Raw genomic sequence first — 12,832 nt, 5'->3', positions numbered from 1 at the left:
AGTAAGAACCTGCTAAGAGTTTGGCAGTTCATTTTTTTTCAACATTAAATACTTCCTGAGCTTGCTCATCATCCCTTCTGTGGGCCAGGTAGGCCTGGCAGGCTCCTCATGGCACTGCAAGTGCTGAGTGCCTCCTCGTAATGCTCTGACCCACCGAGAGCCAACAAAGCCTGGACCTGCCTCTTCTACTCTTCCTGGTTTTCACTGCTCTCTTGCAGGGCTTGGGGCAACACAAAGGTAGAAACCTGAAACCCACTGAAAAATGGGAAATTTAGAGGTGGTAAGTCATGCTTTTCATACCCCAAAGAGCTATGAGGCATTTGCAGAACTGTTTTGGAGTTCAGGTTAAGACCCATATGCCGTAAATGGATCCAAATACAGAGAAGTTCCTCCTTGTTTTTTTAAGTTAGTGACTTCATGATCAATCAACACAAGTAATGCAACAAACCTTGACTTCAGCTACATACAGAATACACGTATACTTTCTCTTAAACACCTACACAAATCCTAAAATCTAAAATCCTGCAGATGGAGACAAGACTTTATTTGCATGCAGGTATCACACACACGTAAGCGTAGCCTAACCTCAACACTTACTTGACCAAAGTAATTTCTGGGCCCTTCTAAGCTGTTGTTTAAACCTGTGACTCTGAAGCTGAATCAGAAACTGCTGGTAGGAGTATGTCCTGCTTCTCTAAGCAAGAGAAAACAAAACTGTGAGTGCTAAACAGAAAATCTGTATGGGAAGTGAGGACGTCTACAATATATTAAGTCAGTATTTAATTATGCAAAAAGATTTTAAAAGTTTGTAATGATACAGAAATGTTGATAGTGCCCTTTTTTGTCTACGTTTTTATACTTGGAATGATAAAGTCCACTTCAGAACCATAAATATAAAACTGTGAAACCAATGTGAAATGTTAAGATTCAGACAAGTGATTATTTGCACTGAGGTTTTTCAGTCTGCAGGGTGAGATCTTATCACATCTGTGAAATCTTCTCCAGGAGGCTCAAAAACTATTCTCATTTAAACAAAATGAAATGGCAGCCAAGAATCTTGTATTATTATTTGATCCTAGAAGCTGAGAGCTGACAAAAGAACATCAACTATCATGAGATCTGTGATAGAATTGCAAGATCTGGCAATTCTGCCACTAATTGATTTAGATCTGAAATAAGATCCTGAATTCAATCACACTTAATCCTGAGAGAAATGATTCAGGTCCAAGTCTGTTGGATGCATTTCTCCCACTGACAATAATTTATAACTTTATCCTGCCATACAGATAATTGGATTTGATTCCCAAGGTAGCAGGTTTCTGCTCACACCATCAGGAATGCCTTGGCCTAAAAGAGTAGAAAAATATTGATTAAACACTGAGAGCATCATGAATACTGTAGGACAGTGAGACACAACATCTCTTTTATAGGAAAGGCAATAAGACAACTACCTCACTCATGAGTTACGACCCTAACAGTCACTTAGGGGACTGCTCTAAATTTGTGCTTCTAAAATGTTTTTCCCATTTCATAAAGTCATAATTTCAGCCTATTGCATGTATTCTTACAGCAAGGCTGCTTAAAAAAAATCTGAATTATTGTTACGTTTAATTGTTAATCTTTCATATTCCCTCAGCTGTATAGGTAAATGTTTAGTATAAAGAATCCTCTCATGATTATTTGACACGAAGTGAACAGTGATTCAAGTCTGCTGTGGTATTAAGAAAAAATTGCTCCTAGCTTTCAATGCTCATGGGATATCTAGATTTAAATTTAATTCAGTACTATGTACTGTCCTGAAGAAATTCTAGCAAGGAAGATTTTAAAAAGAAACATTTATTTGACAAGATGTCTTTTTAAAAATGGGAGCTGTTGGAAGTTTCTCAGATGCTGGAAATCTTAGTAGTCACACATGGAGATGAAGAGGTGAGCAGAGTACAGGTAAAGCAGCGAGAAGTTCACTGTCAGTGCACTCAGCCATGTCTGGGAATTACTGCATCAGAAACACAATTCATCTGCTCTAGGAAGATTGTCAAAAGCAATGTGTTTGCTGCAGGAAGATATTTAGGATATTTCCATAAAAACCATGTCAGTAAGACTGATTCTTTCTACTTAACTCTCCCTTTCTCCAGTTCTGTCTCACAGTAGATTAATATATCAAGAAATAATGAGAATTTGGGAAAGTTAGATGAAAAATACATCTAGGCCATAGTTTCCTGCATTATTGCCAAGAAAACACTAAGCCAACTGTTTATTCATTTCCAAGGACACACGAGAAATACTTGTTAATAGTTTAAGAAATGGTTTCTTTAAGAATTACAAAGGCTGAAATGAATAATGACAGTTAGTATTAAGTAATTAATAACGTCTTCTAGAATAATGCAAAACATGTCAGGTATTAAACACCCTAACATGCCAGCCAAATGGCTTTCTCCTTGCCCCAAGACACTCCCAGGTGAAGTGTTTAAATGGGCATAGTACAGCACAGTACCAAGCACAGCGCTGCAGGTAGGAGGGCAAGGTTAATCAGGGAGGCATGTGTTGGCACTGTAGCTGGAATGCCTCCTGGTAAAACAGCAGCAATGGATCTCAGATGTTCCTGTATTTCACTGCTGTAGCAAAAGGATTTTTGCCTTGCCATCTGCTAGAATTTAAATCTGACTCCACACTCTTTCTTTAGCTCAACTAAAACTGCCATTGACTCAAACAGAATTTTGCTTGATAAACCCTACTTTTAAAATTGGAATATAATGTTATCTTTGTTGGACTGAAATGCCAGCTAATACGGTGGATTTATTTTTAAGCAGTTTCAGAAAACTAGCATGGATGGTGCAGATCTGGCCTGGACAAGTATCTAGAGCAAGAACCTGCATCGGGTCCAGCCCAACCCTGTAGGCTGGGAGTTCTCACCATGGCTGGGTGCCTCTCCTGGTCAGAGTCTGGGGAGAAATCAGCTGAGCTCAGATATGAAACAGAGAAAGGACATAATATTACCAGAGGCGAGGTGGAAAAGGAAGGATGTTTGTATTTCTTCATTTCTGACGAATTCCACTATCTGTTTTTCATGTTGAAGAACAACAAATACATTGGTTAACATGCCATTTTAAAATATGCATGCAGAAACGCATCACTGAAGGAGGCAGGTAGTGACACACAAAGAAATTCAGTGAACCTGCCGAAAGACCTGAGAGTTCAGCTTCCCCAGGAGTGGAGATAACACAGGGGTGAAGATGTGAAAACTTACTTTTCTTGTAGAGCTACCGTGCATCCTCCAGATACTGGGAGGAGGGTGCTGCAGGAGACTGCCGTAACTTTTGCAGCCTCTTTGCACCCAATCTAATAGCTATCATTTGCCCTGATGAATGTAGATCTCTGGATCCATCCTGACTTTGCTATATTCCACTTTTATGCCACAGCTCCCTCATCTGTCTCTCTGGAGTGAGAGAGCTTAGGCACCCAGAAGAGTCTGTTCACTCTGGATTTCCCTAAAACTGACCGCAAGTACTTATGGGGCATCACAGCATCCACCTGTCCCATGGGTAAATGGCAATAAGGCTGAGATTTAGGATTCACTCTCAATACCTAGGAAACAACACTGATGCTGTTACAAAAGATTCTTTTTTTAATAGTTTCAAAAAAGGTTGGCATTTTAGTACATCTGTATTTTTATACCCCCAAAACATGGCTCATTGAAACCAGGTGAGTGCAGCTGGCTAGCTCCCTTCTTGTTGAAGAAGGTTAGAGGTGAGCATTCTGCACTGCAACCCAAAACCATTCACACAGGGAGGCTTTAGTCCCCAAACCTGAATTAGGCCACTCAGTACCAGGAATCATCAGAAGAAATTTAGATGATAGAAAACATTATACTGATAGCTTCTTGGCATTACTAGTCACCACCTGCATAGGTGAAGCAAGGTTAATCACAGTAAGAAACTGTTATGAAATAATTTGAGTGAGGAAATAACCAATTAAGTTTCCCCTGTGGCAAACCAAAATAGCTGCAAGCATTTGAGATACACTGGAAACAATAGCACTATTCACAAGCTTAAAGTAACTAGTTGTTTTTTTTTTGGTTTTTTTTTGGTGTATTTCTGAAGCAGGACATAAAAGGAAAACCCTCATGTATCAATAGCTATAAAAGACATGCTGAATCTCCAACTATCTTCCAGGCACACGTATATATGAATGTGTACATACATCCTCTATTTAAGGAGGCTCCCCAGCACATTAAAATGTGCTATGTACAACTTGTTTGTAACATGTAAATCAACAAGCACAAGGTAAAGCTTCAGTTTCTAACAACATCTTTCTGATTAAGCGTGCTGTTGCAAACAGATGCTACAGAGCATGAAAACAACCATTCTGACTAATTCCATCTCTCTCAACAGAAAGCCTATCTTTAAAAGTCACTCATCACTGAATGGTCTTTGGTCTGCAGAAAAATGTGAAGTATGCTTTAATTACATCCCCAGTGGCCTCCCATTTGATGGCCTGTCCACTGTATCTCTGTCGAGACAGCCTTATCTCTGGATATTTTTCAATTATGCTAAACTGCATTTATTCAGGTCCTCACTGATTCACTGTATCAGTATGTGGCTGTTTGCTCTTTACCCATAATTTTGAAAAGTGAAGTCTGCCTCATTAAAAAATGTAAGATTTCCAGTAACACTTAATGGCTACATTAATTAACATTACATTCAAACAGAATTCCTCTGATGATATGTATCATCCTGCAAGCATGTTTATATCTGATGTGTTAATATCAACTGATGTTCTTACAAGAAAATTCTTGCTTTACAACATATATTCTAGTTGTGAATTAAGCACCAGTTGATCTGTTTGTTATGTCGTTCCTTTATTTTACTGTGCTATTTTGCTGTGTTTCATTCGCATTTTGTTTCCTTTTTACAACAGCTATTCTTATGTATCAAGTGAACTAGATTTCAGTCTGGCACAACGATGATGCCTTTTCAATGTTATCTGGGTTTTCAGTTTGTACCCAGAATCAGCCTCTTGCAGCACTGTGCAGTACACAGAAAAAAACCCTCATGCACATCTTACCTCTTTGGTGTGGGTATGGAAGGAGACTGACATGTCCAAGAGAAGTTTCCTCTGTTCCACCCTCCGGACAAAGTCCTGAATCCGTACTTCCAGATGCCGGGCTGCTTTATAGATCTCTTCAGGGTCACATTCCCCAGTCTGAGCCAGCTGCTCTGCAGCCTCTAAAAGCTTGTCTGCATTGGTGTACGTATTCTACCAGCAAACAAAGCAAGAAACAGAGTATGAGTAATACAACTGTGGCAAGTAAACCCCTGAAACAGGCTGTTTATACTTTCAAAGGCATGAAAGCAAGTGATTACTAGTGTTTTAAACAATAGTAATAATTCCTACAGGCGCTGCCATCTGTGGAAAGAGAATGTATAAAGCCACACAGACTAAGCCTTGAGTAGGCATGAAACAATTTCTTATTTGAAACACACCACCCCAGCCCAGTCCTGCCAGGCACAGGAACAGGACTGTGCACTTGTTTATTTCCAAGTCCCCTGGAATTTCTCAGAGATAATGTAATGAAGCAAGGGGTCTCACCACCTCAGAAGCCAACAGTGCTTCATGTGACACTGGGCTACAAGCTCACTGCAAAGGCCTCCCAATGGTTATTGCATTATAGCATGAAACCAAGTCATCCAGAGATGCCTCAGCCCCAGGAAACATTTCCCTTTCAATGGCTTTTGTGAGATAAATTGAAAGACTGTCTTGAAGTTCCTTCTATATTTTTTCCTCTTGTCTGCTGTTCTGCACTGTATTTCTAAGTGGAGTAGGTCCACCTGATTAGCTGGCAGCTGCCAGTATGCAACGCTTAGATTGGTATGGAGGGGTAGCATTTCCAGACTGCCCGAGCCATGTACCTGCCATCCATTACAAAATAATTGGAACACTTCACTGCCCTGAATGGATTTACCCCATAGCCATGGCTTTTGTGATATGAGACCCCTTACCCCGACCTCACAGAGGGAACTGAAGAATGCAGAAGCTCCATGAAGTACTCAAAACACGCCAAGCTGAAGGAAGAGAGGTGAATCCTACTCCACCAAACTTAACTCAGCTTTCAAAGTACCCGCTCATCCTTTCCCTCCCTCTTTCATGTTTGCAGAAAACACCACTGAACCAATACACCTGAGATTCTCATAAATAGCAGCAGAAAGGTAATGGGAGTGCAGGCCATCTTCTCCATAGCCAGGAGTTAAAGATAGTCAGCCCTTGCTGTCACAGAAAAGCTTTCTTATCTCAAGTTGAGGGCTATAGCTCTGTGGTGTTAAACACTTAATACAGAGAGACAAAGATATCAGCTTGACGTAGGGAGTTTCCAGTACTGGGTGGGATCTTCAGAAATGCTCAGCCTTGGCCTACGACTGCTCCCACTGGGAATTTTAACTTCCCCATCAATAGAAGCAGAACTGTAGCACTTTCCTTTTCAAAATCCTACTGAGAATCCTCCTCAATTTAAAAATGCATTACCTTGAAACATGTACTTATAAGACATTTCAAAACTGTGGACACACGTACTTCAGAGCATTAAAGGAACACTGTCAAACATATAAGCCATAAATCAAGTCCTGTTGTTCTTACTGGGATAATACCTTGCTGCAATCAATAGGTGTTACTAAAGAAAATACTGAACACGAAGATGGAACACTGGCTTCCAAGTGTTTAATGGGGAAAAATATTTCCAGTTATAAAAAGCAGAAAGAAAACAGCTCATTCACTGTTCATTTTCCCAGTTTCTGAGGGCTGACTATAAATACACAGTATTTGCATTTCTCCTTTTGGACTGTGAAGAACACATTCTAGACAGTTTTGTTACCAACAGTAAATTTTTATTCCCTCACTTTCAGGTCACTGCTGTAATGGCTAGGTTGTTAACAGTGGCAAAACTTTATGTTTTAATAACCATTTTTTGGAAACCTCTTTAGCTGAGAATTTGTAAAAAATTTTCCATTTAATATGATCTGAGTTAGGGTCCAGTTTCACTTAACAGCATCCTTTCTGAATAATCCTCTTCCAACAGTATTTGGAGCACATGCCAAAGCTAGCACTGTTTTTCAAAGTCTACTCTACTCTTGGCTTTTTTCACACATTACCACTACAACAGCACAAACACCAGTGCAGCTCCCTAGGGATAATACTGTCCCTTGCTTTTGTGTAATATTTAGTACTCTTTTAAACACATTCACACTCTGATTATAGAACAATTTTGAGAGACAAACACCTTGTTGAAACACAGTATGAATACAACTCTCGTACTTTTATCCTAGCACCTATACACTTGTGTCCAACTCAGCTGAAAACCATTGTGAGTTTACTGATCCCAAGATGTGAGTCGGAGCGAGGTGAGTTCACTGATGTGATGATCAGTTACAAGTAGTGGCCTGGATGGCGAAAAGGGTGTGGGCAGAGCCCTAGGCTTTGAGGAAGAAAAAGAATGAAGATTGGCCTCAAAAGAGGCTCTGGCCATGGCGTACAGACACTAAAGTATGCAGTGGTCCTGCAGTAGTCCCTTTGGATTACACAACATTCTCCAAAGGCAAAGGGAATTTTCTACAAGGAAGCTGGCTGGGTGTGGATGGAGATGTATATTGTGTCTGCCCAGGGCTCTGCCAGGCACTGTCAACATACGACACAAGTTTGCATCTGCAAGGTATTCATACCTAAATTTAGCCAAGACTGCTATAGCTGTGAACACTTACTGTGGACAACAAGCCTGAACACAGCACATTTTGAGCTTGGTGAAATCTTTGTCTCCCTGCTTTTTATCTGTTCCTACTGAGCTCCCAGCTAATTATCTGGGTTTTAAAAACAGGTGCAGTTTATAATAGGAAAAACACTAATGTCTTCATCCCTGCCATTCCAGAAGGAAGGCTTGGTGCTGAGAGATTTCCAGCTCAGTGATGCAGATTCAAGAGGTTTAGATACACTTCAGATAAGCAACCACAGCTGGGAGTTAACCACACTTGCCTTGAACTCCAGAGCCTGATGTATTTGTGAAAGGATTGTCATCTACTGTCAGATGAGATACAAATACAGCATATGCCAAATAAGCTAGAGGTTAGCTCTTTAGTGAGAGCCTGCTCTATTTTTGTTTGTTCTGCTCATTTGTTTCAAGTGCAAATAAATCATATCGAGTTGTTATGCATATCAAATATTTTCATGTACACCTATTTCTCTGCAAGTGCCGTATTAAAGCTATCTTCAACCTGAGAGCTTCAACCTGGTTGGTACCATAATGCTCCACTGCTTGCCTGCTTCACACTTTGACATTTTCATCCCGAGCTCCCTCTCTTGCTAGCAAGCTCTTCAGAGCACAGGTCCTTTTTTCATCTGTTTGAAGCACTTTGTACTTTTTTTTGGTGTGACATAACACATACTAGATCAGGGCACGGGGAATCCAAGAAAGAATTAAGTCTCACGATGAAGAAAAGCATATAATAAATAGGTCTTCCTTTACAATTACCTTCTTGTCCCCCTGCCACAAGAGTGCTTCAGATTCCCAGCCCTTCCAAGACCTGGAAGGATGTACCTGGAGCACCAGATCTAGGTACATCTCCACAGTGGCACCAAGATACAAAACCTTGGAAGACACTATGATCTAATGCAACCACTGGAAAAAAAAAATGCTGCTAGAAGGATATTCATAGCCATCCCCTTTTCTGCAAGCCCCAGCCCCACAGAATATTTTCTATGGCATCCTGAGCAAGAAGACACCAAAAATGTGTCCCCTCCGGAGGGGAGAACCTATGCAGAATCTCTTTTCTGCACAAGGACTTGTGGAAACTAGTTCCTGGTTAAACAATAATAGCACTAATTACACAGAAAAAAATCTTGGAGCTGTAACATGATATACTCTCTGAAAGTTTAGTGGTGCATGCTACTTTTCTCTGAAGTTGCTTTAACCCCTGAGAAAACTCAAAATCCTTGAATTTCTGTCTCAGTGATCTACTAACTGGCATTATGTACTTCTGAACCATTTCAAGAGCAAAAACAATTTCTATCTCAAATCTCTTAGTATCTTTCTATACTAATCTTTCCATGATCACCTACTCAACTTGTGAAATCTGCAATTACACAAAAAAAATAGAAAATGCATGCTTCAGGCTTCAGAATAGAAACAGCTGTAGTATATGATTTTGGAATTTGTTTTTTCATCTGTCTTTTGTTTGTTGCAAATAAAAAAAGAAACACAATTATGGAAAAGAAACAGATTAGCAAAACCCATACAATAATCCCTACCACAATTCAAAATGAGAGGTGCTTGCAGTCTGAACACATGGCAATATTTGCTAATAAGATTCTCATAATTCTGGTTCTTAATTTTTAAGAGTTTGACATTCTGTAGCAAGGTTAAAAAAAAAAAAAAAGACTACTTATGAGAAAAGCTGATGTGAAATTTCCCTGTTATACTTGCTACACTTTCCTTTTTACTTCATACCAACAAATGCCAAAATGCCATGATCAATTTCTGTCTCTGAGCAGATCTCATCTGAGATTCCACCACAACTCCAGGTTAACATGTGAAGCTGTAGCAGCATCAGAAGTGTACTATCCAAACACAGCTCCTTCAGCTAACTGCCTAAGAGATTTCCTTAAAGTTGAAACCAACATTACTGTGTCCATAATCTTTGTATCATAGATGTATTTTGTCAATCTTTCTCTCCAAATCTATTTAACCCAGAGTAGGAATTGCACTGATTCTCAACATCGGAGAGTACTGGCTGCATGCAGCCAGCGCTGGCCTCACCTGCTACCGACAGAGAAAATTGCATTACAATGCTTAGTACCAACAATTCTGCTTTGAAAGATTTTGGCATATTTTTTCTAAAAACAAACAAGTAACAACAACAAAAGAAAAACAAAAACAACACCTGAATAATGCATCAGTTCTTGTCCCAATGTAAAAGTTAGAGGCATCAGAACAGAAATATTTTGCCTTTCTTGTTTATGATATCTATTGCAACCTAAAGTCTAATAGTTTAGTCACTTAGAGACAAATTATTTTGAAAACATTTGAAAGACATCAAATTAGTGCAGCATTTTGCTTTTGACCCAAGTGCATTTTCACAAAATGATTCCATGTAATGTTTTCCCTCCAGTTCTAGCAATTAGATTTGTAACGAGTTTATTGCTGCATGTTTCTATGCAGATTACATTGAAAATGGCTGTGTCTAATAGTTGTCCAGGGAAGAATTTATGGCTCAAAGTTGGGGTTGTCCCCCCCTCCAAATAATCTCCCCTTTCACAGTATTTTACAGCTGTTTATTATATCTGATAAATTTTCATGGTACCTGTCTCCAAGATCTCCAGGGTGACGTGAACTATGCTGATCAGCCAGAGACATTTAGTTGCATGCATCAGAAGCATGAGGCAGGAAAATGGGGCAGGTGATCAGATACATCATTGTGTCAAACGCAAACTACATACCTCAGACACCTCACTTCGTAAAAACATGTTTAGATACGCTGAAGGGGAATGAGGCGGCACTGGTCTGCCTTATTCCATATTAATCAAGTTCTGGGGCTGTGGAAGGCAGTTCCAGGCAAAGGTTCCTCATATTCTTTCAGAGTTTTGTCACCTGGGCTTTACCACATAAATAATACAGAAAAGATGCCACCTCCAGATGCCAGTAAATACTGACAAGAGAGAGAACTTAGATGACTAGCTTACACTTGATCTTGACTAAAGACAAGTGATGGGAATCCCATTTTATGCTTGCAAGCTGAAGTTTAGCAAAATTATTAGATTTTCTCTGATGTGATATCTTCTCCGTGAGTTTTAACTTGCCTCTTCAACACCAAAGATGAAATTCCAGTATTACTACTCCTGCAGTGAGGATGGGATGTTGAGGCAAACATCAAAGCCTGATCCATCTCTCACTGAAAACAGCAAAAAGGATGCTACTAACTCCAGTAAGAACTGGGTCAGCTTCCGAGTCATTAACTCAAGATGGAGAAGGAGACAAAAAATGGTGAAGTGCTGCAAGCAGAGCTCCAGAGGCCACGTACCTCTGTTTGGTGCATATAGGAGAGCAGAAAGCCCTCCTCCTCACAGAAACTACAGCATGATTCACGTTCACAAAATGATTATGGAGCTGATTCTGCATTTCTTCTCAATCCTTATAATCTATTGTTATCCTTAATTACCAAGTTCAGTTACTGCTATCAGATACTTTGCTCAAGCCACTTTGTTAAAAGTAGCTCCGTTTTTCTGTTTAGGTTAAATGATGTCACAGACAGGCTTTTGTTGAAGCATTATATCTTTAGTAATTTGATATTCTAAAGGTAAAATGAGTGACCACGATGAAGGATTCCTTTGATAAATAAATCTGGGGTTTAGAGAAGCATCCATCTTTGTCAAAATTCCTCCTCCCTTAAGGGCAAAGGCTAAGTGTATATGATGATCTAATATAAAATGTGATTTTATTCAGTTTCAATTTCACATAATCAAATCAAGACCTATGTTCTTACTTGTGTTCTATTGCTCTAATTCAAAACAGACTTACCAGGAACTACAGCTACAGAACTTAAAGGCAGAAAGTCTCTCTGAGCTCGTGTAGCCACTTGCTCTATCAATACAGGATCACTCCCTACTGTACACTAGAATGGATACTGTAGACCTTTCTTAAAAACATCCAGATTAATGAAGTTTCCATTATAATCTTTAGCAGACTGATCTTTCCTTAAATCTGACAATTCATCTAAGGCTTTTCTTGTCATAATTCTGCACCAGTTCTCTTTACTCAGTCCTTCCTGAAGTCTGAACTCTTCAGATCCTAGAGCCTGTTATAATTTCTTTTGATGAACACTTAAGACCATGCCTGCCCTTAAATGAGTGAATAATAATCGTATCTGTTTAAGTAGTTTACCAAATGAGTGTCTCAGGTAAGCTTATGAGTGCAACCATGTACAAGTTTGTGTCCAAGTATCAACCTCTTGATAATTTCAGTAAAATTACTACTGTTCTCAGGACTGCATCCTATTTGCGAACGTACTTAAGGAACCAGAGTGCCTAGAAAGTCATTTCAGCATGCAAGCACTGCATAGAAAACCTCTTCCAGCTCCTTGAAAAGTTATCTTTGCAGCTGATAGATACATGGGGTTGCAATGTCCTGCCTCTCACGTCCTGTTGAGGGACTGTGGCTAATTCATACTGTTTTAAATGATTTTTATTTCAGACATTTTCTGGCTGAGCGCCCGTATTGTTACTGTCCTCACCAGAATTTGAAACTTAACTCAGTTCAGGAACATCCACAAACTTCAGGAATGAAAATTTTGCTCCCATTTCAGATGGTTAGGAGGCCATGTATAATACCACACTGATGTTAATTACTACTTTAATCCTCCAGTAGTATTATAATTTCAGTAGATTATTTAAGTGGATTTTTCAGTATGAATGAGAAAGAAACTGTTCCCAAGAACTGACAAGGTAGATATCACACAGCATCCTCACTAACCATCATCAAGAACCACATATTTTTCCATGTATTGTTTGTTATTTTTTTATTTATGCTTTTCCCTCAGGATTCACATACAAAGTGAGATGAATTTGTTATTTGAATTCAAAAGAATGACACTGACACATTACACCGAATGCTCAAACCCAGGTAAATGGTTTAAAAGTTACCTTAGTCCTTTAAACAAATAAGTCAGATTAGAATTAACAGCTGGAAATATATCAACTAAAAGAATTCTTTGTCCTATTTCATACTGAGGGCTTACTTTAGATTAAAACAATGTCACTTATGTTATATTTTAATCACATCAACTATTCATCTTAATCAGGA

The 12,832-nt window shown here is 39.2% G+C and overlaps 1 protein-coding gene across 29 annotated transcripts in view; it reads right to left on the bottom strand.

The window, feature by feature from the left end:
- The window catches only part of KALRN (kalirin RhoGEF kinase), a 502,153-nt gene that overhangs the window by 203,741 nt on the left and 285,580 nt on the right, over positions 1-12,832 (bottom strand). For all 29 annotated transcript variants that reach the window (XR_014586048.1, XR_014586049.1, XR_014586050.1 and 26 more), the window contains one exon: positions 5,062-5,253. Coding sequence is in view for 24 of the 29 variants with exons in the window: in XM_083841888.1 (XP_083698014.1) it covers positions 5,062-5,253 (192 nt within the window). In the remaining 5 variants the exon portion in view is untranslated. The remainder of the gene's footprint in view (positions 1-5,061; positions 5,254-12,832) is intronic.

Source organism: Anser anser, assembly GCF_964211835.1.
Source record: "Anser anser genome assembly, chromosome: 6".
Lineage (NCBI taxonomy): Eukaryota > Metazoa > Chordata > Aves > Anseriformes > Anatidae > Anser > Anser anser.
The sequence above is the reverse complement of the archived record's forward strand: the minus strand, read 5'-3'. Positions and strand labels throughout refer to the sequence as shown.